We start from the raw sequence: 27,922 nt of genomic DNA, 5'->3' as shown, positions 1-27,922 counted from the left end.
GACCTTAGGTAAAAAGGATGGATTAGTTCTCAAAGATACTCTATCTTTGTGAAAAATCAAATAGGGGGGTCGAACTGAAAGAGCATGAAGTTCCGACACCCTCCTGGCAGATGTAATAGCCACTAGGAATAAAGTTTTCCAAGAAAGATATTTCAAGGAACAAGAAACAGCTGGCTCGAAGGGGGGAAGAATCAATGATGTCAGCACCAAATTTAGATCCCACTGAGGAGGAGGATTCCTGATTGGAGGTTTTAGTAGGAAAATTCCTTTCAAGAAGGCCCTGCAGAGTCTATGGGACATAATATTATGATCTGCTATCCCGACATGAAAATTAGAAATAGCAGCCAATTGAACTCTGACTGTTGAAGAAGAGGAGCCTGCATTAAAAATCTCTGCTAAGAAGTCCAGAACTGCCTGAACAGGGGCAGTGAAAGGATCAATATTTTGGGCCTTAGCCCAATAAGAGAAACGTTTCCATTTGCTGTAAATCCTCCTGGTAGAGGATTTTAGTGAAGCTACTATGATATCTCTAACTGGGTTAGAGATCAAAGGAAGCCTGGCTAAGGAAGGAAGTGGAGCAACCATGCTGTGAGGTTGAGAGAAGGAATTGACCTGTGCAGCTGACCGGATTGGTGAATCAGTAGATCTGGCACTGGGTCCAGATGCCACGGCTGCGCCAACAGGTGACGATGGAGGAACGGGAACCAAACTTGTCGAGGCCAGTAAGGGGCAATGAGAATCAATTTGGCTCTCAAAACGGGTAGCTTTGTGGATCACCTAAGGGATCAGAGGAAATGGAGGAAGGCATAAAGAAGTCCCTGGGGCCAATCCTGGGTCAGAGCGTCTCTGGGGATGGCCTGATAGAGGGAAGAGGCTGAAGAAGTCTGGACATTTGCTGTTTTGGGGAGTAGCAAAAGATCGCAACATGGGCGACCCCATTCTAGAAAAATCTCTTCCGCTATAGTTTGCTTGAGAGACCACTCGGGGGGCAGGGGGATAGCTCTGCTCAATCTGTCCCCTATAAGGTTGGTTTTCCCAGGGATATCGTTGCTACCAGAAACCGATGAGAGGAGATTGCCCATTGCCAAAGTCTGAGCGCTTCGACACAAGGGGTAGGACTTGGTTCCGCCCTGTTTGTTGATATACCAAACTACAGACATGTTGTCTGTGTGGACTGCAATTGTCCCTACGGGAAGAAAGTCGTTGAGGGCTTGCAACGTTAAAAGCACTGCTCTCATCTCCAGGACATTTATGTGCAGATGGTACTCGAACGGTTGCCACGTCCCATGAACCATCCTGCCCTGATAATGACCCCCACCCGATCAGGGAGGCATCCGTGGTGACAGTGGCTATCGGGGACGGTACAAAGCACCTGCCTTGGTGAACCTGAGACGATGTGATCCACCAAGCAAGATGTTGTTTGCATGTCTGTGTCACCAGAATCTGGTGACGCATTGGGAGTTGCTGGTATGACCACTGTGTGAACAGCATCCACTGAAGGAGGCATGTAGAATCGAGCCAGGAGAAGAAGAGTAATGGCCGCAGCCATGAGACCTAATACCTTTAGAACCATTCTGGCCTGTACTTTCTTGCTGGCCAGAATGATCCTGACATGAGTCTGAATGTCTGAAACTCTTTGTTCTGTAAGGGTAGCTGACATCCGAACAGTGTCTAAATTTAGCCTATGAAGGTAATAGACTGGCAGGGCGATAAGGATGACTTTTGAAGTTGATTGAGATGCCTAAATGAGAACAAAGGTCTACTGTGTAATCCCTGGCTTGTATAAGCTGATGCCTGGTGGTGGCTGACAGGAGCCAGTCGTCGAGATCTGGAAACACCTGGAATCCTTGACGTCTCAGGTGAGCCGTGACCACTGCCATGCATTTGGTGAACACTCTGGGGCTGTAGTGAGACCAAAGGGCAGGGCTCTGAACTGGAAATGACTGGACCCCAGCAAAGCGGAGAAATCTCCTGGGCGTCTGTGAATTTTGATGTGATAGTGCATCCTGAAGATCTATTGAGCACATCCAGTTGTCCTTCTGTAAGAAGGGCAGAATTGACTGAAGAGTGACCATTCGAATCTTGTCTTCCTGACAGACTTGTTGAGTCTGCTGAGATCCAATATTGGTCTCCCGTCTCCGTCTTTTGGGGACCAAAAGAACCTTGAGTAGATTCCGGCTCTGAATGGTCTATTGTAACTGGTTGAATGGCTCTTTTTGCAGTAGTTTTGATTTCTGACTCTGCAATGTCCCTTAGACCGGTGGTACATCTGGAAGGGAACTTGAGGGAAGGGACTTTCCTCGAAAGGAATTATGTAACCCTTGGATATGATCGACTGTACCCATCTGTCTTGAGTGAGGGAATGCCAGGCTTCTGGGTACAGTGATAATCTTCCCGACTGCCTCCAAGGAGGGACAGCCGGGCAACACCTCAGGGATGCTGAAAAGGCTTCTCAGGAAGAGACTCCCTGTTGCCCTGGTTCTTGGACCCCTCTGCCTCTAGAGCGCGCCTGTTGTTGTTACCCCTCTGCCTCTAGGGGTAAACTGACCACGTGAATCCGTGACTCCTTGGGATTTACGGAACCACATTTTCCCACCCTTCTGTCCTTTGGGATAAGGCCTAGAAGGGGTGGAAAACGACTCCAACAGCAGAAAGAGTCTTGCCGTCCTGCTCACACCTGGTCAAGGTTTCCTTCACCTGAGGGCCAAACAAAGCTGACCCATCAAAGGGAGAATTTGTGAAGGACGCCTTAAAGGATCCAAAAATCACATAGCCGCATCCAGGCTTGGCGCTAAGAGCCACACCTGTGCCTCTTGGCTCTACTCGCTCCATCAGCAGCATAAGATATTAGCCGCATGGAGGAGTTAGCAATGGAATTGAGGGTTCCTAGCTGCGAAGCAATCTTTTCTTGGGCCCCTGCAGCTGTAGGATCCTGAACTACTTCTCCCAGCTCCTTCAGGATATCTCTCTGGAGTCTGGTGAAGTGACAAAGATAATTCAGCGAACGCATAGCAAAGGTCGCTGAGGAAAACATCCGCTTGCCGTACCTATCCATGGTCCTAGAGTCCTTATTAGGAGGATGGACGGGCACAGAAGGATCTGCAAGTTCCTTTTGGTGGCCGCAGCCACCACCATGGCATCAGCGGGACACCCTTGGTAAGGAATTGTTTGTCACTAGGGGCAGTTATAAATTTAGAAGGCCTCCTAGGGACTGGCTCTACAGAGTCAGGAGCTGTCCACGCTTCAGCAATAACCTGCATAAGGGGTCGAAGGCGGAGACACCCAGGAGGTGGAGGGCCGAGATCCAAACGCCTCTAGGTATACTGACTCATCCTCAGAGGGATTGTTGGTGGGCCAGTTTCCCTCTGTTTCAGAAGTTCTAGGATGTCTGAGAAAGAGACATCCTCAGAGGGGATCTAGGGATCCCTCTGACTCATCAAAGTCAGTATCCAGTGACAGACTCGGGAGTCTACATGCTTCCTCTTACAAGTCCTCTTCCTAGGAGGATCTCCAAACATCAGGAGAATCCTCGAAGAGGGGAAATTCAATGGGGAAACCTGAGGCGGAGGATCTCTGGGTCCTGTAGCAAGAGAAGTGGCAGAGATGTCAACAGGTACAATAGAGGGAGGAGCTACGGGAAGAGACTGCTGACTGATACTAGTGGCCAGTACACTCTTCATCACCTCAATGCTCCCTCCCAGGCAGGTCCGAGGCCCGCCCAAGAGCTAGGAACCCAGGGGCCACCGAAGGAAGTCTCGAGGCAGATGTCGGAGCCGAGCTCACCAAGGCCGAGGCTCCAAGGGGAAGAGCGGGCACGGACAAGGGTCCGATGCCACTCACCCCCTCGGAGGAGACCATGGAAGCCCGACCACGAATCCCTCTAAGGAAGAGGAGATAAGAGTAGGGGCTGAAGGAACAGAAGGGGGTATCCGTCCTCCAGCCGTAGCAGTAACCAAGCCGAAGACTCCAACTCAAGCTCTGGGGTAGAGTTGAAGGAGGAACTGTAACGTGTGGACCAACAGTCGCCTGCTGAGACGGACTGTGTAGCATTTGGCCCAGTACCTGTGACTTGCGCAATCTACTGACCACTCTCTCTAGGTCATGATCTGACAACCTGGATGACCTTGAAGATCGGCTCCGATGGCTCCGCCCGATAGAAGAGGCGCAGGCCGAAAGTATCGGCTCCAAGGAAGGAGACCATCTCTTCCTGGAATGGACCATCGGAGCCGATATTCTGATCCTGTCGGCACCGATTTCCGGAGCCGACAGAACTCGATGTATCGGCTCCAGCCGGAGCCGATACAGCCACCAAAGTAACGGTGTCGGAGCCGATCGGAGCCGACACCGATGCCTGTGCCACATGGGTGTCGGAGCCGATCGAGCCGACGATGCCCGTACACGGGTGTCGGAGCCGGTTGGAACCGACACCACAGTGGTCAGCAGATTCGCACCGATAGCCATCGGCCAAAGCTTAGTGGATCAGAATCGGCTCCAGCCGAGCGATCTCGACTCTACGAGTCGGAGCCGAGGCCACAGGCTTAGAAACAGAAGCCTGGGTCTTGGCAGGTTTAGTTGACTTTGAGGGCCGACTTAGCCGGAGAGCCCTCCGGCTTAAAGACCCCTGAGAATCAACTTTTTCTCTCCTGCAGGACTCTCTGGCTGAAGGAGTGACAAATAGCACAGGAGTCCTGCAGGTGAAGAGGGCCCAAACAGTACAGGCAAGAAGTGTGACCGTCTGTCAGAGACATCTTCTGACAGCACGAGTCACACTTCTTAAAACCTGAAACCCTCTCTTTAGACATGGTGCCTTAACACAACACACACACACCAGTCCAATTAAATTAAACTAATACCAAAAGGTATTTAGTAAAAACACCAACACACACACCCTAACAGGGGATGGGATAGGAATTAACTGACTAAAAAATTCAAAAGAGACAGGGAATTCTGTCAGAAAAGTTAAATTTAAAGTTAAACTATGAAAACAATTAGTTTTAACTAAAAGGGGCTTAAATGTCACAAATGTGAATTACTTACCAGGAGCTGGTAAAGAGAAGACCTCCCAAGCGGCAAACGAGATCTGGGTACTTCCTGCCTTGCATCATGGGATATGGGGCTGCCTCGAGCTGGTAAAAGGAGTTCTCGAGCTAAAGCAAGTGCCGAGTCGGAGGATCGGCTCCGAACCCATCAAGCAAGAATGAAGGCGAGATTGACAACTTAACATCATAATGTTATGCAAAGATGCAATGTTGATAAATCAAAAACAGTAGTTGCAAGCAAATACACCATAAAAGAATACCCCAAAAAGGTTATATGAAAAGTGTTTGTCATAAGGCCTGTCCTAAGAGGGGTGCAGCTGTATGAGCACTCGAACATCTACATTTATGGTAGGTACAAAACTGTACTATGTTCATCGTGCATACAGCTGCAGTCATAACAGATGGGTAGAATCCCAAAGCTAAGTAAGGGTGGTAGGCACTAAGTGGAACTAGGAGGGGCTAGGATGCCCTGCAGGACTGCTGTGGCAAAGCCCGCTCTAGATTTTGAGTATAGTGGGAGGTGATAGTGCTTGGAGAAAATGTGCACTGAACTCCAGGTGGCTGCTTCCAAAATGTCCTTGGTAGGGACCCCCCTGAGGAAGGCTGCAGAGGTAGCTGTGTCTCTGGTGGAGTGGGATCTGATGCATGCAGGCACAGTTTTTCCATGAAATGTGTAACAAAAGCGTATGCAGTGGGCTATCCATTTTGAAATTGTCTGTTTGGAAATAGCCCTTCCTTGAGCACCTGCAGCATAGGACACAAAGAGTTGCTCAGATTTCCTGAATGGTTTTGTCCTGTCCAAATAGTAACGAAGTTGTCTGTGAATGTCCAAGGAATGTAGTAGTCTTTCCCCTTTGTTTTGTGGATTAGGATAAAAGGTAGGTAAGTGGATAGTCTGATTCAAAGCTACACTGGATACTACCTTTGGCATAAAGGTAGGGTTGGTTTGTAAGGAAACTCTGTCCTGATGGAAAATGATGAATGGTTGCACAGCCATGAGGGCCTGTAGCTCCGAAACCCTGCGTGCTTTGGTGATAGCCAGAAGAAAGGCTGTTTTCCATGACAAGTACTGTAACTCTGTTGAAGAAGCTGGCTCGAAGGGAGGAAGGGTCAGCTTTTCCAATACAAAGTTGAGGTCCCAAGCAGGGACTGGTGGTTTCCTTGGGGGTTTTATATTCTTTGCCCCTCTGAGGAACTGCCTTAGGAGAGGATGAGAGAATAAAGGAGGATCTGTGTTGTATTGTGCAGAAATGGCTGAAGTGTGGATCTTGATGGAGGAGAAGGAAAGTCCATTGTTTAACATCTCAGCTAGGTACTGTAAAATTTGAGGTATATTTATTACCCAAGGATTCTGTCCCTTTTCTTGATTCCAGGCACAAAATCGTTTCCATTTGGCGGAGTAGGCCTTTCTAGTAGAAGGTCTTCTGGCCTCCAAGATGACATCCTGCACATCCTTGGAGAGGAGAAATTGTTGGGAAATCAAGGAATTCTCCATGCAGCTAGATTTAGAGTTTTGAGATGGCTGTGAAGGGTTTTGTAGTTGTGCTGGGACAACAGAAGAGGAACTAGAGGTAGGATCCATGGTGGGGAATGTGTCAGGCTCTTCAGGAGCGGATACCAGTGTTGTCTTGGCCAGTCTGGCGCAATGAGAATAATTTTCGGCCTCTCTGTTCTGGCTTTTAATAGAACTTTGGGCAGCAGAGGAAGATGCGGGAAGGCATAGACTGTCAATGTTGCCCAACTGAAGGAAAGTGCGCCCACTTTCCAGGCCTGTGGATGATAGGTCCTTGAACAAAATTTTTTCAACTGGCAATTTCTGTGGGTAGCAAAGAGATCTATGTCTGGCTGTCCCCATGCCTGAGTTATCTTTGTGAAAACTTGAGGATGCAACTTCCATTCATGTGGCTCTGTCATATTTCTGCTTAGGTTGTCTGCCAGTGTGTTTTCCTTTCCTGGCAGGAATTGTGCCTGTAGTTGAATTTGCAATTCCAGTGCTGTGTTCCACAGGGTCATGGCTTGCCTGCACAGGGGGTATGAATGAGTTCCCCCCTGTTTGTTTATGTACCACATCACTGTGGTGTTGTCGGTCCTTATCAACAGCTGGCCTGGATGCAGTAGGTCTTTGAAGGTCATAATAGCCTTTTGCACGGCTAGCATTTCCTTTTGGTTGATGTGAAGGTGCTTCTCTTTCCGGGTCCATTTTCCCTGAATGCACTGATCTGTCATGTGTGCTCCCCAGGTGTAGTCTGAGGCGTCTGTTGTGATGATTTGAGTTGCTTGAGGTACACAGAAAGGAAGACCTGTGTTTCTTTGGCAAGCTTGAGCCCACCACATAAATTCCTTTTGAAGGCATGGAATGAGTGGTATAATCGCTTCCAAGCTGTGGCGAGACCATAAGTTTTTTAGGTACCATTGAAGTTTCCTCATATGCAGCTTTGCACATGGGATTAGTAGGATGCAAGATGCCATGAATCCCAGAGCCTGCAGGACTTTCCTTGCAGTTAGCCTGGTGTAAGTTGCCATTTTTCTGAAGTATTGAGACAGTTGCCCTTGCTTGTCTGGCGTGAGGTAGGCCATCTGGGTGGTTGTATCCAAGCTGGCACCCAGGAAAATTATTTGTCGAGAGGGTATTAGTTTTGATTTCTTTTTGTTGACTGTGTATCCCAGGAAGTTCAACAGTTTTATCACAAACGCCAGGTGCTGCAGTAGTATGTCCTTGCTGTCCGCATGGATCAGGCAGTCGTCCAGATATGGATAGATTTGTATCCCTTGTAGTCTGCAGAAGGTGATTACTGATGCCAGGCATTTTGTAAACACTCTGGGCGCAGTAGATAAGCCAAAGGGCAATGCAGAGAATTGGTAATGGGTTGAACCTGCAAGAAATCTGAGGTATCTTCTGCAATCTTATCTGATAGGGACATGCAGGTATGCCTCCTTGAGGTCCAATGTTACCAGCCAAGACTCCTTGCCCAGCATGGGAAGAAGCTGCTGTAATGTGAGCATCTTGAATTTTGGCACCTGTAGATATGTGTTTAGGATGGATAGGTCTAAGATAGGTCTCCAATCTTTGTCTTTCCTTGGTACCAGGAATAGTCTGGAATAAAACCCTTGACCTTGTTCTTTTGCAGGTACCTCTTGAATTGCTTTCATGTCCATGAGAGCTGAAATTTGTTTTTGTGCCTCTGCCCTTTGATTTTGTGGCAGGTTTGGCATGCCTCTCATTTTTGGAAGGGTGTGAAAGTGGAACCTGTAGCCTCTGTCTATAATGTCCAGAATCCATTTGTCTTCTGTAACAATATGCCAATTTTTTGAGAATAATGTTAGTTTTCCGCCCAAGGGTGCTGCCATTAAAGCTTTGCTTGGCAGGTGTAGGGGGAAGTCATTGTGTCTGTTTTCTAAAAGACTGTGATCTATCTTCTCCACCTCTTGGGGTTGGTGCTTGCCACTGTCTGGCTCTGAAAGATCCTTGAGGTTGCCCTCTAACCCTTGGATGCCTGTATCTGCCCCTTTGAGGTCTGTCCGTGGCTGGAAAGGACCAATTTTTTGAAGGCCAGTTTCTGCTGAATCATGGAAGCTGTACCTGCAGGAAATCTTTCACTGTTTGCATTGATTTCGCTTTTTCCTCCATTTTCTTTAGCACCTCCCTCAGCTTTAACACCAAACAATACATCTTTTTGAAGAGGTGCATCTAATAATTTAGCTTTGACATGATCTGGTAAGGTTTTCTCTTTGAGCCAAGCATGCCTACGTATAACAGACCCCGTAATAGCAGCTCTACATGAGGCCTCTAAAGCATCAAAACCACACACTCTGGTTGTTCTGATTGTGTCATCTTGCTTTTCAGCTGAGATGTCAAAAACTGTTGATACTTTAACATATGAAACTGACAGTTTAATGCCCTCATGGTTAAAGTGGCCGAGGTGTACACCTTTTCCCCCCACCTTTCTAAAGCTCTGGAATCTCTCTGAAGGTAATGGGTTTTTAGCAGTAGAGGCCTTAATTCCCTTGGGACCCTGTGAAATTGTTTCTGGGTCAGCAGTATGGCTTTTATATAGGAACTGGTGAGAATCAGGAACCCGGTAATACCTGTCTGGTTTAACAGGAGCTGGAGGCAAAGAATCTGGATTAAGGCTGGCTTCTGTGTACACATCATCCAATATATCTAAAACAGGAGGGATAGCCAGAGGCCTATGCTGGGGGAGCAGAAGAAATTCCCTGAGCCTTTTCTTGGAATCTGAGTAATCTTGGCCTTCCCAGTGAAAGTGTTCCCTCAATGTATGCAGGGTTTCCCCAAAAGAGAAGTCCTCGGGGGGGAGACCGAGGGAATAGACTCCTCTGCATCAGAGTCTTGAATGGAGAATAGGCATAATCCTGGTCCTCAGATAGTTCTGAGGTAATAGAAGCTTGATCTGAGGAAGGGTAGTCTTCCTCTAATCTGGGCCTTTTGTCAGAGGGGTTGAGAACCCTGATAAGAGTAATCAAATCCTCAGCCATTTTAAGCATCTGTTTTTAGGCATGGTGCCTTGAGAGGGGGTCTGAGGAACCTGTTTTTTGGTTTTCATGGCTGCTTTAGATTTAGTGAAGGCTTTAATAGAGAAGGAGGAAGGCCTGAAGACCCCTTGAGAAATGGCAGGCCTGTCTAAATTCTGAGTTTCCCCGCCAGGAGTGGCGTCGGTATCTGTAGTAGGAATGGGGGCCGAGGAGCCTGCGACCTCGGGTACTGAAGACACCGGTAATGCATTGTCATCGGTACTCAGGGGCTGTGTAGGCGCCTCACTGAGTACCGGAGAACCGGTAGTCGGCCTTGGCGTAGTTTCAGTAGGTGGTGCGGACCTAGTATGTCGGTCCTTATCTTTGCATTTTTTGCTCAAAACTGGAGTCGGAGTATCCAACGACATAATATAATTTAATTTTTTGCCAAAAAAGTGAAGGGCGAACTCCGCCCGACGTTTAATACTGCGCTTGTTGAATCTAGCACAAAAACGGCAGGCCGAGACATCGTGGTCTGGGCCTAAGCAAGGTATACAGAAAGAGTGGAAATCCTTATGCGGTATTTGCTTCCCACATGAAATACAATTATTAACTTTGTCTGACATCGGTCTGAGGCAAGAAAAGTTTCCCCAACGGGATACTTAGCTTTCAAGAAGACTTCGGCTGAAATACTTTCGTAAATCTCAGGAGCTGGCCGACCAGCACTTGCAAACTGCTTCTGCTTCGGGCACCGTGCGGCAAGAAAGACTGACGAAAATGGCGTCGGCTGCCTCTTTTATACCCCTGCCGCGCTGACATCAGGGAAGAAACGACGACAACCGACGCCGGACCTAGACTTTGGAATTCGGCCGACCGAGGACCCGCCTGACGGCAGGATAACCCATCTGTTATGACTGCAGCTGTATGCACGATGAACATCCCCTGATTAGAGTAATGAGGTCTTCGGTCATTTTGCGCATCTGTTTCTTAGGCATGGAGGACTGTCCAGGAGAATGCTGTACTTGCTTATCTGAAATTCGACTTCAAAAATCTCAGGAGTCGGCCAACCGGCACTTGCAAACTGCTTTTGCTTCGGGCACCGCGCAGCAAGAAAGACTGAAGAAAATGGCGTCGGATGCATCTTATATACCCCTGGTGCACTGACGTCAGGGAAGAAGTGACAGCAACCGATGCCGGACCAAGACTTTGGAACTCTGGCCGACTGTGGGACCGCCTGACGGCAGGATAACCCAAGTGTAATGACTGCAGCAGTGTAACACGATGAACATCATCCTGTTTAGCTAAAGCACTGACAGTGTTACCTTTATTTGTACAATATATATGGTGCCTAATGCATTCATGAAACAGACGGTTGGTTTTGCATTGTTCACAGTTGAAAAGATGGTTTTGGAGCATAACATTTTTACATTTGACAATAAATATTACCACCAGAGGCATGGCGTAGTTATGGGCACACCTTGTGCCAATAACTATGCCAATGCAGTTATGGCTGTATGGGAATGTAGGTTTGTACTGAGTATGAGATTGTGAGGTCATCAAATAAAATTTTACTGACAGTTTGTGGATGACCTTTTTATGGTTTGGACTGGCACCACAGTGGAATTAGATGAATTTATCTGCTATCTTCACTCCACTACAGACTTTTTACAGTTCACTGCTACTAAGTCCCATACTGAGATATCCTATTAGGATGTTATGGTGAAGAGGGAGCCTGGTAGTAATAGACTTATTACAAGCCTTTACAGGCAGAATTGTTACAGAGTTTTGTCTATCATAGCAGTATGCATCCTAACCATGTGTTTGTGAATGTGGTGAAGGGACAAATGTTAAGGACCTCTAGGCTACATGTTAAAGACTAGGATTTTGAGGAATTTATCATGACCCTGAAGGACGATTTTGTGGATATGGGGTATAAAGGGACTGAGATAGCTAAGGGTATGTGTGGTGTCTGCCAGCTTAGGAAGGGTGTTGGGAGACCTTATTTCATGACCCCCACCCCTACCTCTCCACTGTACAGGTTTTCGCAGAATGTCCAGATTTTTGCCTCATATTTTTGATCCGTTTCTCATAAAATTGTGTTTTTTCCTGGAAAATCATTTAAGCCTGAAGTCAGAAAATGATAGACAATTGAGTTTCAAACTTCATAACCTTCAGAAAATATAAGCTAATTCAAAACCTGTTATTCTATCAACTTTCTAACTTTATAAGAGCAGTATTTAAAAACTGCACCTATTTTTGGGCCTCTAATGAGTGAGAGGGCAAAGGGTGAAGAGGGAATATCTAAGATTTAAAACAATCCATGCCTGGTGTTCTTATTCCTACACTCTTGACTTCTTACTCTGTGCCTGTTTATTTTGAGTGGATCATTTCTTTTAAGCAATGTATTTTCTTCTACCTTTGTCCTGATTCCATTTTGGTAACACAGAAAATGACAGCAGGCAGAGGTGAAGATTAGCACCAATGAAGGAATTCATTCAGCAGTATAAAACAAAAAGAAAAGGCCAGTGATACTGACCTGCTTAAGGTGGCCACTATGAAAATGTGTGAAGTTTAGATGTAATTATTTTTTTTTTATCAGAGTAAATGACACTATTTTCATGTAATGGACTGCAAAAGTGTGAACAGTAGGAAAGATCTGTTGAATGTAAAAGTGAATATCCCTTAATCCGGGAACAGGAGAATCCTGGGTGGGCCAACCAGTGAACTGTTTACACACTTGTAGATAATGAAATTATTTTACTAGGTGCAGAATAACACAAAAAAATGGCTAGACTCAGTTCAGGAGCTTTTTCAGAGTAAAACCCTTCTGTTTATTTACCAAGACAATCATTCTGCCATTAGAGTCACCACCGATGTTCAGAAATTTTACATACATACCTACATACAGCAGCAATGTTTCTGTAAAATGTCTCTATAATAACAGACACTGCATTCAAAGAGAGTGACTAATACGTTTTGCAGTCTGTCCTTTACAAAGACCAATACCAAAGAAAATACATCTTTTTGTCTCTTACCACCTAAATCTAGGCTCCTCAGAATACAGTCACTTAAAATACTAATTAACCAGATGTACATTACTGCAAACTTTAGTTTTTGTTCATAACATTTAGTGGTTCCCTTCTAGGGGGTCATATGTGTGTCTTATTAGAACAGGAAGTAAAATACTGACAAACTGCTCACCTTAACAAGCAATACCTTCTGTGGACCAGTTACCTGGCATCAATAAATGATTACTCTATCCAAAGATCAATTCATTCTCTTCACAAAATGCTACTCCTTACCTTCCTTTAATTTGACCCCTATGAGTGCTATACACAAAGAAAACATGATTTAAGTATTTTCTCTCTTTTCCCACTCTGTGTCTGTTACAACAGTTTCTTTGTATACTTTACCTTTCTGCAAAATTTTGCACTTTTTTTTCCTTTTTTTGTAATTGTAGAAAGTACATTTGTATATATTTACCATAAAAGTAGATGTTCAAATGAATTCATTGTTGCAGTCCTAACTTGATTTTCTGCTGTGGAAGCCCTTGGCTGGCCAGAATACCACAGAAAAAAATCCACCTCCTCCTCCAGCCAGCAGATGCCTTAACTGACGTCAGTAGGCTTGGGTAAAAGGGGAGTCAGACAACGCCATGATCCAAGTTATTTCCTGCTCCTTAGAGGTAGGAGCCCCCCAGATGGGCCTTTAAGTCCATGGACTGGAACACTGGAACCTAAGGAAAGGAAGGGTAGGGAAAGGATTCCCTGACTGAGAATATGCTTTCCAAGCACACCCAGTAGGCTGGGGGGGTACTGCAACAATGAATACACTCAAACATATACATTTATGGTAAGTATATACAACTGTATTATGTTCTTTGTATGTCACTGTTGCAGTCCTGACTTGTGGGATGATTCCCAAACCTCAGAAGAAGGGAGGTTGGCATATTAAGGCGGGCAGAGGATGCCCTGCAGGATGGCAGTAGCAAACCTGCCCTGGAATTGTAGAAGGGTAACAGATGGCAATGTTTGGTAATGGTATACAATGAAGACCAGGTGGCATCTTCCAGGATGTCTTTGGTAGGGACCCCCTTTAAGGAAGGCAGTAGAGGCAGCAGTTTCCCTACTGGAGTGTGTCCTGACAGCATCAGGGGGCTTTTTAACATGATGGCTGTAACAGGAGATACAGTGAGAGATCAATTTAGAGATGGTTTGCTTAGAAACAGGTTTCCCTTCAGAACCACTGGCAAAGGCCAAAAACAGTTGGTCTGATTTCCTCATAGTCACTGTTCTGTCCTGACAGTAGCAGAGCTGCCTATGCACATCCAAGGAATGGAAAATTCTTTCCCCTTAGTTTTGTAGCTTGGGGAAGAAAGCAGGCAGATATATGTCTTAAATTAAAGACCGAGTTCTCTGTCATCATCTTGGGCATTAAGGAGGGGTTAGTTCTGAGTGAGACACTGTCTGGGTGGAAGATGAGGAAGGTTCCACTGACACAAGTGCTTGTAGCTCAGAAACTCTTCTCGCAGAAGTGATGGCTAACAAGAAGACAGTCTTCCATACTGAGAATTTCAATTCAGCTGAAGCAGTTGGTTCAAATGGTGGAAGTTAGTTTGTCCAGATCAAAATGAAGGTCCCGGAGTGGGGCCAGAGGCCTTCTGTGTGGCCTGATGTAGATCACTCCTCGAATAAACTGTTTCATAAGGGGAGAGAGAAGCTTGGAGGTTGGGCAGAGATGCTGGCCCAAATAGCCAAAGTATGAATTTTTATGGAGGAGTAGAACAGCCCTTTGTCAAACAGGCTGGCCAGTCAGGCCAGAGTGACCGGGATCTTGGTTAAATGAGGATTTTGTGCATTTTGTCCACACCAAAGGGAGAATCTTTTCCATTCAGCAGAGCAGGATTTACTAGTACTAGGCCTTCTGGCCTCTTTTAGAACATTCTGAACCTGTTTCTATAGGATGGGGTCCCTCCAAGGCGTTAAGGTATCCTCCATGCTGACAATTTGAGAGTATGTATCAAATGGTTCCATCTCTGTGTTAGCTCCCATGGTTTCCTGCTAGTCAAGCTGAGTAGCAGAGGGTACTAATTCTGTCTGGGCCAGTCTGGGGCTATTATAATTATTCTTGGTCTCCTTTCCCTTATATTTCAGAGTATCCCGAGACCCAGAGGAATTGGAGAGAAGGCATAGTTTTGTCTCTGGAGCAAAAATTCCCCATTTGAGTATTTTCCTTGGTGGGGAAAGGTCTATTTTAGTCTCTCCCCACTTTTTCGCTACACTGACAAATATTTCCCGATGCAAATGACACTCATGGGGGTCTGACAGGCTTCTGCTGAGGTGGTCTGCAAGCTGGATGTGCACACCTGGTAGGTATTGCGGCAATAGGTGTAATTTCAGGGATTGCCTTGTGTCCCAAACCTCCACTGGCAGGTGGCAGACAGGGTAGGAATGAACCCCCCCCCTTTTTTTTGCACTGCATGACTGTGGTGTTTGTTGTCTGTTTTCACTACTAGCACTCCTGGTTTCAATTTTTCCTTGAAGGCTATCAGCCCTTTTTGGACTGCCACTAGACCTTTTAAGTTTATGTGTTTGTTTCTGACCTTGCACTTCCTCTGGGTCTGTAATTGGTTGAAGTGGGCTCCCCAGGCTGCTTCTGATGTGTCTGTAGTCAATGTTTTCCTCTGGTGGTGAATCTGAAGGGGAGACCCGAGTTGATGGAACAAGCCCAGGCCCATAATGAAAATTCCTCTCTGAGGCAAGGGATCAGTTTGATTTTGACTAAGAGGGACAGTGAGTGTTGGCAAGACACATTTTTGAGGTACCAATGGAGTTTCCTCATGTGTAGCCTGACCAGGGGAATCATGAAGATGCAAGAGGCCAAGCAGCCCAATGCCCTGACATACTCCTTGGCTGTGAGGAAATCTCTGACCATGAGTCTTTGAAATTACACAGTTAGGAATGAGACTTTTTCCGGAAGCAGGAAAGCCTTCTGGAGGGTGGAATCCAGCAGAGCCCCTAGGAATACAATCCTGGTTAAGGGGTCTGTATGAGATTTCTGTGCATTTATGATGACAGTGCCTAAGGTTCTGGATGAACAGCAAGTCTGAAATGAGATTTGTCAGGCTTGTGGCCTGGATAAGTTAGTTGTCTAAGTAAGGGGTAAATCTGTACCCTTTTTGTTCTGCAGAAGGCAATCAGTGGGCTAAGCATTTTCTGAAGACCCTAGGAGCAGTAGACAAGCCAAAGGGCAAAGCACAAAATTTATAGTGTTTGGTATCTGCTCTGAAGCATAAGTAGCTTCTGTGTGACTCCTCTACGGGGACATGCAGGTATGCATCTTTTAAATCTAGGGTAACCATGAAGGCATTTGGAGAGATCATGGGCAGGAGTTTTTGAAGGGTCAGCATCTTGAATTTTGGAACCGGTATGAACTGGTTGAGTGTAGACAGGTCCAGTATAGGCTGCCATGTGCCTTCTTTCCTAGGAACCAGGAAGAGTCTGGAGTAAACCCCCCTCGTTTTAGGTGTACTGGAACCGGTTCCACCAAGCTTTGAGTGCACAGCATCTCTATTTGGGTCAAAGCCTCTGTTTTTTTTGTTTGGGAGGGATGTCTGAGAAGCCTGAGGGCTTCAAGGGCTGCTTGAATTTGAGTTTGCAGCACTTTGATGTAACATTTAGCAACCACAGGTCTGAAGTAAAGAGGGCCCAATTCTTTTGGAATAGTGATAGCCTTCCTCCTAGCCTGGGAGTGGGAGGGTTGGGGAGGGCAAGGTAGGGACGGGGAGCACCACGGATGAGTCATGGTTGTTCTCTGCCAGGGTTCTGTGGTCTATGACTCCCTGGCATAGAGACTTCTGAATGCCACTGTCTGGGCCTTTGGTGCTATTTCTGGCTCCATTCCCTACACTGCTTTGTTTCTCTAGCTTTAGACTGGGAAGGAAAGGACCAATGCTTAGAAAGGTAGTTACAACTGAAAGGTGTGTGTGTGTGTGTGTGTGTGTGTGTGGGGGGGGGTTTGTACTTACAGATAGTCCTTAAAAGTCTACAAGGATTTGGCCTTGTCCTCCTTTGTTTTGAGTACAAACTCCGCTTTGGGGTCAAAGAGAAAATCCTTGTCCAAGGGGGCATCCAGGAGGTTAGATATGACATGCTCTCGGAAGACCTGCTTCCTCAGCCAAGCATGTCTTCTGATGATAGAGCCTGAGGCTGCAGCCCTACTGGAGGCTTCCATGGCATCATACCCACAGTGTAGGAAGTGTCTAGCTACCAGGGAGCAAGAACTGCAAAGGTCCAGTAATTATTTAGAGATCCCTATTTTCTACTGTCAAAAGCTTCTGTTTAATCTGATCCAGTAAGGTTTCCTGGGATTTAAACATGTGGAAATGGCAATTTAAGGTCCTCATAGAGAGGGCAGCAGAAGTGTAAACCTTTTTGCTAAATCTATCTAGGGCCCTACTTTCTTTACCTGTGGGCAAGGGATTTTTGGCGGAGTTAGCTTTGTCTCCTTTAGGGCCAGGGGTCACAACCTCTGGATCAGCTACAACACTCAAACAGATGCTTGTGTGAATTCAGAACCCTATAAAACCTGTCAGGCTTTCTAGGGGCAGGAGGGAGTCCGGTTTCAAGGAACAGTCCTGGAAAACATCATCCAGTACCTCTAAAATAGGAGATATGGCAAAAGTTTATGTTTTTGAAGGTTGAGAAATTACCTTATCTTTTCCTTCGAGAGACAGTAATCTTAGGCTTTCCACTGGAAGTGTTCTCTTAAGGTGAGCAGGGTATCCCCGAAGGAGATATCCTTAGGAGGGGAAGCAAAGGCCAAGTTCTCCTCAGAGTCCAAATCTTCAAAAGAAGCAATGGCAGGACCCTTTTCAAAGACAGAATCCCCCTGGTCAGAATTCTTCTCGGACTCAAAAGGGTCAGAAAAGACTTCTGGAAGGTTGACCCTTTTTCTTTTTCCTGGAGAGGATTCGGGTGGGAGTTGTCTGGACCTGACAAGAGAAATCAGTTCTTCAGTCAACCTCACAGGATCCTGCTGGTAAACCTGTGAATGGGAGCCAGTGGACCCAGGTTAGGGCTAGGAAGAAGCCGCTTTCTTATGGGTGGCCTTCAGTTTAGGCCTGAAGATGACATCCAAAGAAGCATGGGCACCTGGCTCCCGTGGGGGAAAGGTTGCTGCAACATCCTGACACCACAAAAGAACATTGTTGGTCATAACACGGTTATTGGAAGCCAAGACCTGCAAAGCGGACCCATACCCAACCAACAAACTGAGTCGTACAGCTTGAAAACATGTTGAGAGACCCAAAGGTATATCAGTCTCTGAACAGGTCTCTATAGGGGCCTGTGCCACCACCTCGGTCAAAGAGTCTCACCTTCTTCAGTGGTAATAAGCCTGAGAGAACTGGTTGACAGCAAGCACGTGTCATACGAGGCCCTAAGCCTGGGGGGGGGGGGTATTTCTCCCTTTTCTGCTTAGGTACATCAGCTTTAGATCAACTGCCAGATGCCATAGGATGTGGATGGCCTCCTAATCGTTCTAGTGTTAAATCAGGTGCAGAAACAACAGCTGGGAATGTTGTGATCTACACCCAAGCAAGTAACAAAGAAGGAATCGAAGTCTCAGTGTGGAATCTGTTTACCACAATGGAAAGACTTATTAGTTTTCTCTAACATTAGTCAAAAAATGCTAAAAAGATTCCTCAACAGGGCACTTCTCTTTCTAAAGGCTTCTTTCTCTGGTAAGGACTGACCAAAGCACTGACTGGAACTCTTCTTCGGTTTCCGATGGCAAGAAAGAAGTGAGCTCATGACGCCGGCAGACTCCCCTTATACCCAAGCATACTAATGTCGGTTAGGGCGTCCACCAGCTGTAGGAGGAAGGGGATTTTTTCCTATGGTAGTCAGGCCAGCCAATGGCTTCCATGACAAGAAATCTCACAAGTCAGGACTGCAACAGTGAAACACGAAGAACATGAACTAGTTATATCGCACAGGAACTCTTTACTTATATAAAAGGTGTAACCCCATCTGAGACTGGCTAACACAAACTAAACAGGTCAATAATTCTACTTTCAGTACGGATTATGTCCTTTTCAGGAGCTTCCTTAGAAGACAGCTTAAACAGTCTAAACTATCCGTCATACATGACCAGCTTCACATTTCAACCAATCTTGGAGAAGCACTACATGAAACTACAACTGTAAGGTTGAACAAAGACAAATTAGCTACTTCTTTAAGTCTAGCATTCAAATTTACTGTAAAAATCGGTTTAAGAAATGGTCACTGATAAAAATCAAAGACTGTCATTAAAAAAAAAAAATCTGATGCTGGGCCACAGAAAATGTGTCTCTCTCTGATGTGATATTATGAGGTCAAGAGTACAGGGTAGAACAAAACCGTGATGTAAAAAAAAAAACGTTATCTAAACAGTCCAGAATCAGGCCATTTTTTGATTAAACTCTGAAGTTATTTGAGCCACTTACTGTGATAACAAAACATTAGTACTGCAAAAAAAAAAAAAAACATATACATCACGGCATGAGGAAAAAAAAAGAAGTTATGTACTCACCATAATGTTCCATCGGAGTAGTTACACTTCATTTTCTGCAACCTGTGGAACATGTGGGTATTCGGATCCATATCGGATCCGAGCCGGCAACTTTTTCAAGCATCTGCTCCAAGCTCCTCCCCTTACCCATAATCCCTCACATCTCCTACCTTCCCCTCAGATCGAGTTTGCCACTATCCAAACTATCAGCAACTCAATAACATCACTAACCTAGAACAGGTTTGTGGGAAGGAGGGCGGGACGGTTGCAGAAAATGAAGTATAACTACTCCGATGGAATGTTATGGTGAGTACATAACTTCTTTATCTGAAGTAGCTAACTTCATTTATCTGCAAACTGTGGGACAGAGTCCCCAGCTACCAAAACTCCTGGGAGGCCCTCATGGAAGGATATTCCTGAGCACCGCAGAGCCAAAGGATGCTCTCCCTCTAGAGATCAAATCCAACTTATAATGAGAAATGATTGTATGTGACCTTGCACAGGTCGCTGCTGCACAGAGATCATCCAGTGAAACCCTAAACCAAAAAGCAGCAGAAGTTGCCATAGATCTGGTAGAATGAGCTTTAACAGGACCAGGCGGGGACAGACCTTTGTCCTTATAGACTTTCCGTATACATTGTGTAAACCATCTAGCTAAGGAGACCTTGGATATGGCTTTGCCCAAAAAGGGTCTTGAAAAGAACACGAATAACTGGTCAGACTTATGAAAGGGTTTAGTTCTGTGTAAACAGAAATGAAGCTGTCTACGAACATCTAGCAAATGCAGTTTATATTCACCCTTGTTCTGAAAATTTGGAAAGAAAACAGGCAGGTTAATCATCTGATTAATGTTTGATTCAGAAGCAATTTTCAGTAAGAAGGAAGGGTTTGTGCAGAGCGAGACCCTATCTTTATGAAAGATCAAGTAAGGGGACACGGCAGACAAAGCTTGAATCTCAGAAACTCTCCTGGCCGAAGTAATGGCCACTAGGAAAGCTGTCTTCCAGGATAAGAACTTCAAATCTACTGAGGCTGCAGGTTCAAAGGGAGGGGCAACTAACGCCTGCAGAACTAGGGTAAGGTCCCAAGGAGGGACTAAGTCCTTAACTGGAGAGCGTAAAAGAAAGGTGCCTTTCAGAAAAGCTTTACACAGTCTCAAAGAGGCAAGAGCATTCATATTTTCACCGACATGAAAATTAGAGATAGCTGCCAGTTGCACTTTTACTGTGGAGGAACTAGCCCCTTGTTGGAAAATATTGGCCAAAAACTCCAACACTGCAGGAACCGGGGCTGTAAAGGGATCTAGGTTCCTCTGAGAAGCCCGAATAGAGAAACATTTCCATCTGCTGCGGCAAATCTTCCTAGTGGAAGCCTTGTGGGATGCCACTAGAATAGTCTTTACTGAAGGTGACAGACCGGAAGTCCTAGCAATCATGGGAACTGGAGCAACCAAGCAGTCAGCTTGAGACTGTCCAGGTCAGACAGACAGGTGCCCGAGGGATGAGAGATGAGATCCGGGCAAAGATCCAGAGTCCAAGGAGGAGTTAGAAAATGAGACCAGAGGAAGGGGAACCACACCTGACGAGGCCAGAATGGGGCAATGAGGATCACTTTGCACCCCAGTTGGCAAGCTTTCTGAAGAAACTTCAGAATGAGAGGTAACTGGGGGTAAGCATACAGTAACCGGGAGGCCAAGCATGGACGAGATTGTCTCTGGGGGAGTTCCCTGGCGAAGGGATCAGAGCGAAGAACTCGCTGCACTTCGCATTGGAAGGAGATGCAAAGAGAATGCAGCAAGGCTGACCCCACGCAAGGAAGATCTCCTCCGCTATTGATTGTTTCAGAGACCACTCGTATGGCATTAGAATAGCCCAACTCAATCTGTCCGCTAAAATGTTGGAGCGTCCGGGGATGTGCGTTGCAATCAGAAACTGACTGGTGGAGATTGCCCACTCCCACACTCTCATAGCCTCGCAACAGAGAGGGTAAAATCTGGTTCCCCCCTGTTTGTTGATGTACCAGACAACAGACATGTTGTCTGACTGAACTGCAATTGTCCTCGGGGGAAGAACAAGGTAAAAGGCTTGCAATGCTAAAAGTACTGCCCTCATCTCCAGAACATTGATATGCAATCTGGTGTCGTCTGGGACTACGTGCCTTGGACCGTCCTCCCCAGATAGTGCCCCCCCAAATGAGCTGGGAGGTGTCTGTGGTCACTGTGATTTGGGCTGTGGGTGTATGAAGGGTCGCCCTGCTAAGATTTCCGGTGATTGGAGCCACCAGAGAAGAGACGCCTTGCAGGCTTTGCTGATTCAAATTGGGTAGTCCATGTGGAGGTCTAGCCAAGACCACTGTACTGCAAGGGTCCACTGAAGCACCGCATGTGAAGGCGCACACAGGGAAGGATCAAGACTGCTGTGGCCATGCAGACTAGGGCTCGGAGAACGTTGCCCGCCATTGGCAGCCTGGGGTCAAGGATTGCTGATACATGGGCCCGTAGGCTCTAGACCCTGTCTCGAGTTATAAAGACTTCCAATTGGAGGGTGCCCAGCCATGCCGGGTTCAAGAGGGACTTGGAGACATTTATGCTAATCCCTAGGTTGACTGCAAGCTGCAGGAAGGAGTCTCTGGCCATGCAAAGAAGATGCTTGGTGACAGCAGTGAGGAGCCAATCATCTAGGTAAGGAAACACCTGAAATCCCCTGAAGCCTCAGGTGAGCCAGCACGACTGCCATAACCTTGGTAAACACCCTGGGGTCTGTGGTGAGACCGAAGGATAGGGCTCTGAACTGGAAATGATTGGCTCCCAGCTGGAAGCAAAGGAATCTCCTGGAGCTTCTGCAAATTTTGATATGGTAGAAAGTGTCCTGGAGGTCTATCGAGCACATCCAGTCGCATTCTTGGAGATAAGGTAGAATGGACTGCAGGGTGACCATTCGGAATTTCTGCTTGGCTTCAGTCAGTTTCAGGGTTGACAGGTTCAATATGGGTCTGAGGTCCCCCACCTTTTTGGCAATAAAAAGAACCTGCAGTAAACGCCTAATCCGCACTGATCTGGGGGGACCGGTTTGTTGGCTCGTTTGTGAAGCAGCTTTGAAATCTCTTGCGCTGCCACCTCCCGTTGAGTGGGTGGAACATCTGGGAGGAGCTTTGGTTGGATGGGAGGGGGTAACGAATGGGATGGACTAGCCTCTGGATATTATTTGAAGCACCCAATGGTCCGCCGTAATGGACTCCCAAGCCGTTAGGTGCAATGATAATCTTCCCCCAACTGTCTCCAGAGTAGGACAGTCAGGCAACCCCTCAGGGCTGCTGTGTGGGTCTGTCCGAGAAGGTCTCCCTAGACCCAAAATTCCTCGGCCCCCCCCCTTTGCTGTTGGGGCGGTGTCTGTCTTGTCCTCTCTGCCTCTAGGGGATGAGTTGTCCTGAGTGTCCCAGGAAAACTGTGATTTTCAGAACCATACCTTTTTTTGCCCTCTCTGATTTCTAGAAAAGGATCATTGAGGGCTAGAGACGTGGAGTCTGACGGCAGACAGAGTCTTCCCGTCCTTCTCGCTCTGGACCAGAGTGTCACATACTGTCTTCCCGAACAGGGAAGAACCATCGAAGGGAACATTTGTGAATGAAGCCATGAAGGGGTCCGTGAATTGACACAGTCTGAGCTAAGCGTGTCGCCTCATAGCTACGCCAGTCCCAGCCGCCCTAGCCGCTCTTTCCGTGGCATGGGAAAGAAGCATGGACGTGTTCGATATAGATTTAAGTCTCGACATTTTCGAGGAGAATAATCACTTGTTCTCCAGTGAGAAAGACTTTGGGGGCGACACAGCGAACTCTGAAGAAAATACTCGCTTCCCAAACCGATCCACCACCCCAGACTCCTTGTCCGGAGGGTGGACCGAGGAACTTTCCTGTGCCAGTTCCCTCTTGGTGGCAGCTGCAACCACCATAGCATTCACCAGGATCCCCTGTACCAGGCTTGTCTGAGGGAGGAGAGAGGATCCTGTCCGGCATTTTGGTATTGACTCTATGGTGTCAGGCTTCTTCCATGCCCTCGTGGTAATAACAGCCACTAAGGGATCCGCAGGAGGGGATACCCAGGATGTAGATGGCCCCATGCCAAAGGCCTCCAGGTATACTGACTCATCTGTAGAGGGTTTTGGGGCTAACCAACCTCCCCTCTGGCGGAGGATCTCCATGATGTCTCCAAAGGAGACATCCTTGGGAGGTGACCTGGGGGAGCCCTCTCCTTCATCTAAGTCAGTATCTTCTGTCAGGGCTCGTGAGTTACGGGGGGGGGGGTTCCACTATGGGATCCACCTGGGAGTCCTCTAGCACGGGCTGTCCCTGGGGCAATCTGAAGGGAGCAGTGACCAAATCCAAGGGAGCCTGGGCAGAGTCCAAGGAAATAGGCTGGGGTCTCGATCCTTGGGAGAGAACCCTCTCCACCATGTCGAAGGCCGATGGAGAGTGCACCTCCTTGGCAACCAACAAGGAGGAAGCTCTCCTCGGCTCCGCCGTGAGGATCAGGGCAGGGGCAGAGGTAGCCGGGGTTCCGAAGGAAAGGCTTGGATCCAACAACATCAGAGCCGAAGACACCTCTACCCCTCAGATCCGACTCCCCGTTCTCGGCCCCGAAAGTTGCTCGGATCCGAACAGGTCTGATCTGAGGAACTCAATGTAATCGCCGGCATCGAGGTTGGATGAACCGTCGGTGCCGAACCCCCAGCTCTGAGGATCCTCGGATCCATAAACGCCGAAACGACAGGCTGGATCAGGGAAGGAGAAATTGGATGAAAGAAGGGCATGGAGGTCTGCTCTCTGGCTGGAGAGGGGCCTGGCAAGACTCCCATTTGGATTTCGGTCTGAATGAACCTCCTCCTCATCCTGTCCATATCTATCTCTGACAGACTCCGAGTCGAGCGCGAAGAGACGACCGACTCGGATTTGGCTGGTCGGTGCGACGACCTCGATGAAGGCCTTGGGTCCAAGGGCTCCATCGGCTGCAGGAAGAACCTCAGGGAGTGGAGCCGAGGAGATGTAGTCCTAGTCACTTTGGAAGATGGGCTAGGGAAGGGCTCCCGCTCCGGAGACCACTTGCGGTGCCTTTCCCCTCTTCTCTTTGTCCTTCTCCTCCTTTCCTTTAGTTCCCCCTTCAACAGGCCTAGTGGGAGATTGAGTCCCAGCCTAGGGGGGTTGATCAGCTACTGTAAGAGCCGAGGTCGAGGTCACCATGTCTAAGGCAGAAACTGGCAGAAGGCCCTTAGCTACTAGCGTTGCCTTCCTTTCTTTTAGGGCCCTAGGGTTGAACCCCTGACACATACTACACGGTAATGAAAGATGGGGAACACCTAGACAAATAACACACAGAGTGTGGCCATCAGCCAGTGAAAGCTTATGGCCACACTGTGCATTTTTTAAAAGTAGGTTTTGGATGCTCAACCATACTATAACCCACTAAGCCAAAACTTAACCCAACACTACAACACACACACACTAAAGTTGGGAAGGCCTACTATACTACAACTATAACTTTTTTTTTTTACACAAAAAAACGACGAACAGCGAAGGGAAGGATAAGCTTAAACTAACGACCACACAAACTCACTAAAAGCACAGGAAAAACTGTTTACTTACTACACCCAACTTGGAGCTAAAGAGATCACGACGATGATGCATGAAGCGGCAGACGAGATCTGGGGGAAGGTACGAGATGTAAGGGATTATGGGTAAAGGGAGGAGCTTGGAGCAGATGCTTGAAAAAGTTGCCGGCTCAGATCCGAATATCCACAGGTTCCACAGGTTGCAGATAAATGAAGTTAACTACTTCAGATCAATTGTTTTCTTTTATTTTTTGTTTGTGGGATTGACTGAACTATATGTGTTTTTCTCATATTCTAACTTGAGACAGAAAAACCCCACAACAATCACAATAATCGTGATATGTCATTCTGGTCAGAACTGGCACTTTGAGTTTAACAGAAAATATGATCATTTCTAAACACAATACTTCTAAAATACCTGATAGGAAATGTCCATTTCAGTCTTCTGTGGACCAACAGTGCTATTAAGACAAATCACAAGAAGGGCTTCTAATAATCGAATACTCTGATATGGCCATTCCTCCTCAAGCTTTTTATGTGTTCTTTCCTCTTCAAGATCACTACTGTTCAGAAATAATTTTTCTTCAAACAACTCCAGCTGATAGTTTATCTCAGCCACTTTCAGTGGACTCTGGCTTGAAAGGTCAGTATCCAATTTCATCAGATTCTGGTCAGAAATAAGGGAGGACTGTTTGTCTACAGCATCTGGAAATCCTCCACTCAAAGCTTCTTCTGCACAAACTGATTTATCTTCCTCTTGTTTATGTGTGTGTTTCCATTCAGAAAGTTTCTGGATTATCATCATCATTAGCCTGTAGCACACTTCAAACCCACCAAGTTGGTAAAACTGCTTCTGGAAAGCTTTGCTAGATAAAAAGATTGAACGACACATTGACCAGATATCAACTACTCTCTTGATCTGTTCAACAGAAGGCAGGATAACACTCTCCTTTGATAAACAAGGAGGCATGTGACCTAAAGGTTCACTAGCTGTACTATCGTAGCCTGATGTATCTTCAGAATCATTGGCAGAGTCACGGTCCGAATCTGCTTCTTTACTGACACATAAAAATGCCACACAGAGGAACAAATTAATCACATTGATGTGGATGTCTGAACTGATGGACTTCTTTTTCTTTGGGCAGACTTCTTTAAGTCCGGCATAGAATTTACTTAGGCTCTGAGGTGGTTCTAATTTGGTTACTGGGGTATACCTGTCATTTGATTCATCTGCACATAACTTGAAATCCTTGTGCTCAAGTTGCATTTTTTCTTGCTCTTGTATCAGGGAATCATTCTGCTGCTCTTCGAGACAGAGAATTAAGGTCTCAAATAATTTAAGTGCATAAGATCGAATAGAGTCTAAATAAGTTAGTTCTGTCACTTGACTTAGTCCATTACAATTTAAGAACATCTCTCTTACGAGTCTGCAAAAAAGAAAACAAAAGAAAATAAACACAAGGAAATCCAAATGACAGCAGCAGCAAATAATATTCCAACATTATATAAAAGATAAAAATATCAAATTCAATATAATATTGTCGGAAAGTCTTAGCTTTTGCATCCAATTATGTACTCGTCTCTGAACAGTATCTGCAATGTGCTAGACTGGTAACAGAACCCTGTGCAAATCATAAAACCTAATACATTGTGGAATAGCTGTTGATAAACTACTGTATACCTTGAACAGTCCAATTCCACAGTATTAATACAAATGAAGTCCAGCAGTTTTACGCGATTAGCAAAGGAATTCAGGCCGATGGGTTACCAGTAAAGGCATTACACTCCATGAATATAAGTGTACTAAAAACTATAAACAGTACAATTATGACCCAGAAAAAGCTGATGTGTTGCTCAGAGTATGTCTGAATAGCTGTATCAGCTAAGAAAAATGCTAGAATAATAATTATACAATGACTGGCCATTAATATTCGAAAACGAGCACGCTGATTGGTCAGCCCAATCAGTGTGCCCATTGTAAATCCGAACATATACCAATGGAAAAAGGTTCGGTCGCCTGGACTTTTTCCATTAATATATGCAACAAAAAATACTTACTTTTATTTCATTTTTTTAATAAGCTGGCAAAACTGGAGACTAAAATGAGCAACTGAGACAGCAGAGAGAAAAACTAATGGATAATCAGGTACTTGACATAAAATAAAATAAACGTACCCAATTATCCTTTAATTTCCTCTGTCCCGTCTCTGCTGTATGCTACAAGCCTCCCGGTTTGTTTCTTTTTTTTTTTGTTGTTTTTAGTTTAAAAAAAATTTAAAAAAAAGCAACTGAGACATTCCTTTTTCCTTTGCTTCTTCACACAGCACTGGTGTAGTGCAAAAGCGTAGGAATGCAAATCCCATAGGCATGCACAGTGCACCAGCAGTGCTCCAGGATATCAAAGAAAAAGTGGAAGACCACCATGGCACTGTTATACAAAACATTATTTAAGAAAAGTAATAACTTTTTTCTTAAATAATGTCATTGTATAATAGCAACAACTGACTCTGTGGTGTGGTTTAGTGAAGATTTACCCACGGTTGCCTTTGTTTAATCACTTGGGCTTCGCCCTAGTGATTAAACCACACCAACTGTGGATAAATCTTCAATATACCACACCAACATTGTCGGTTACTGCTATATTAAAAAAAAAAAAGCACAGACCTAAAATAACAAAAAGACCAACCCAACTACCAGACACAGATGCACACACCATCTCCCTCCAATACAGCAACAACATGAAGCTCCAACCAACTAGAACTGCCACAGCAGGAGATCCTATCATTAGCACACAATATAAATCAGATTTCTTCCGCAACCAAGGCCAATTATACTGCAGTACATGTGAAATGTCCCTGGCCATTTATTTACTTATTTGCAGTTTGATTACCGGGGAAGTCCACTGGGCCAAATTGACCCATTTTCAGTGGAGGCCTGGGAGAAAAGCTCCATGATGCATTATACAATTTAGATACAACTGATAGTTAATACTGAAGATAATATTATGTAGAATAGTTAGTCATAAATGCATTCAATATCATGCATAGTTAACAAATTCATTAAACAGATATGTATTAGGTGTGGAAACAGTTTACATACAAACCTTTTAAGAAAATGTAAATACGCTTTACATACACACATCAACAGTAGAATGCTATTTACAATATTTACAAGGTTGGGCTGTGTGAAGGTAGCTGTAGGAGTTGTTGAGAGCTTAGAGAGAAGCTATAGAAATTGTTGAGAGCTTAGATAGGCTCATAG

The 27,922-nt window shown here is 45.9% G+C and overlaps 1 protein-coding gene across 1 annotated transcript in view; it reads right to left on the bottom strand.

Annotated features, from left to right (window-relative positions):
* The window catches only part of LYST (lysosomal trafficking regulator), a 3,825,950-nt gene that overhangs the window by 3,195,167 nt on the left and 602,861 nt on the right, over positions 1-27,922 (bottom strand). Inside the window, exon 5 of the mRNA XM_044075805.1 lies at positions 25,080-26,088. Coding sequence (XP_043931740.1) covers positions 25,080-26,088 — 1,009 coding nt within the window. The remainder of the gene's footprint in view (positions 1-25,079; positions 26,089-27,922) is intronic.

This window comes from Protopterus annectens, chromosome 1.part1 (assembly GCF_019279795.1).
Source record: "Protopterus annectens isolate FY-2018-M chromosome 1.part1, PAN1.0, whole genome shotgun sequence".
Taxonomy (NCBI): domain Eukaryota; kingdom Metazoa; phylum Chordata; order Ceratodontiformes; family Protopteridae; genus Protopterus; species Protopterus annectens.
The sequence above is the reverse complement of the archived record's forward strand: the minus strand, read 5'-3'. Positions and strand labels throughout refer to the sequence as shown.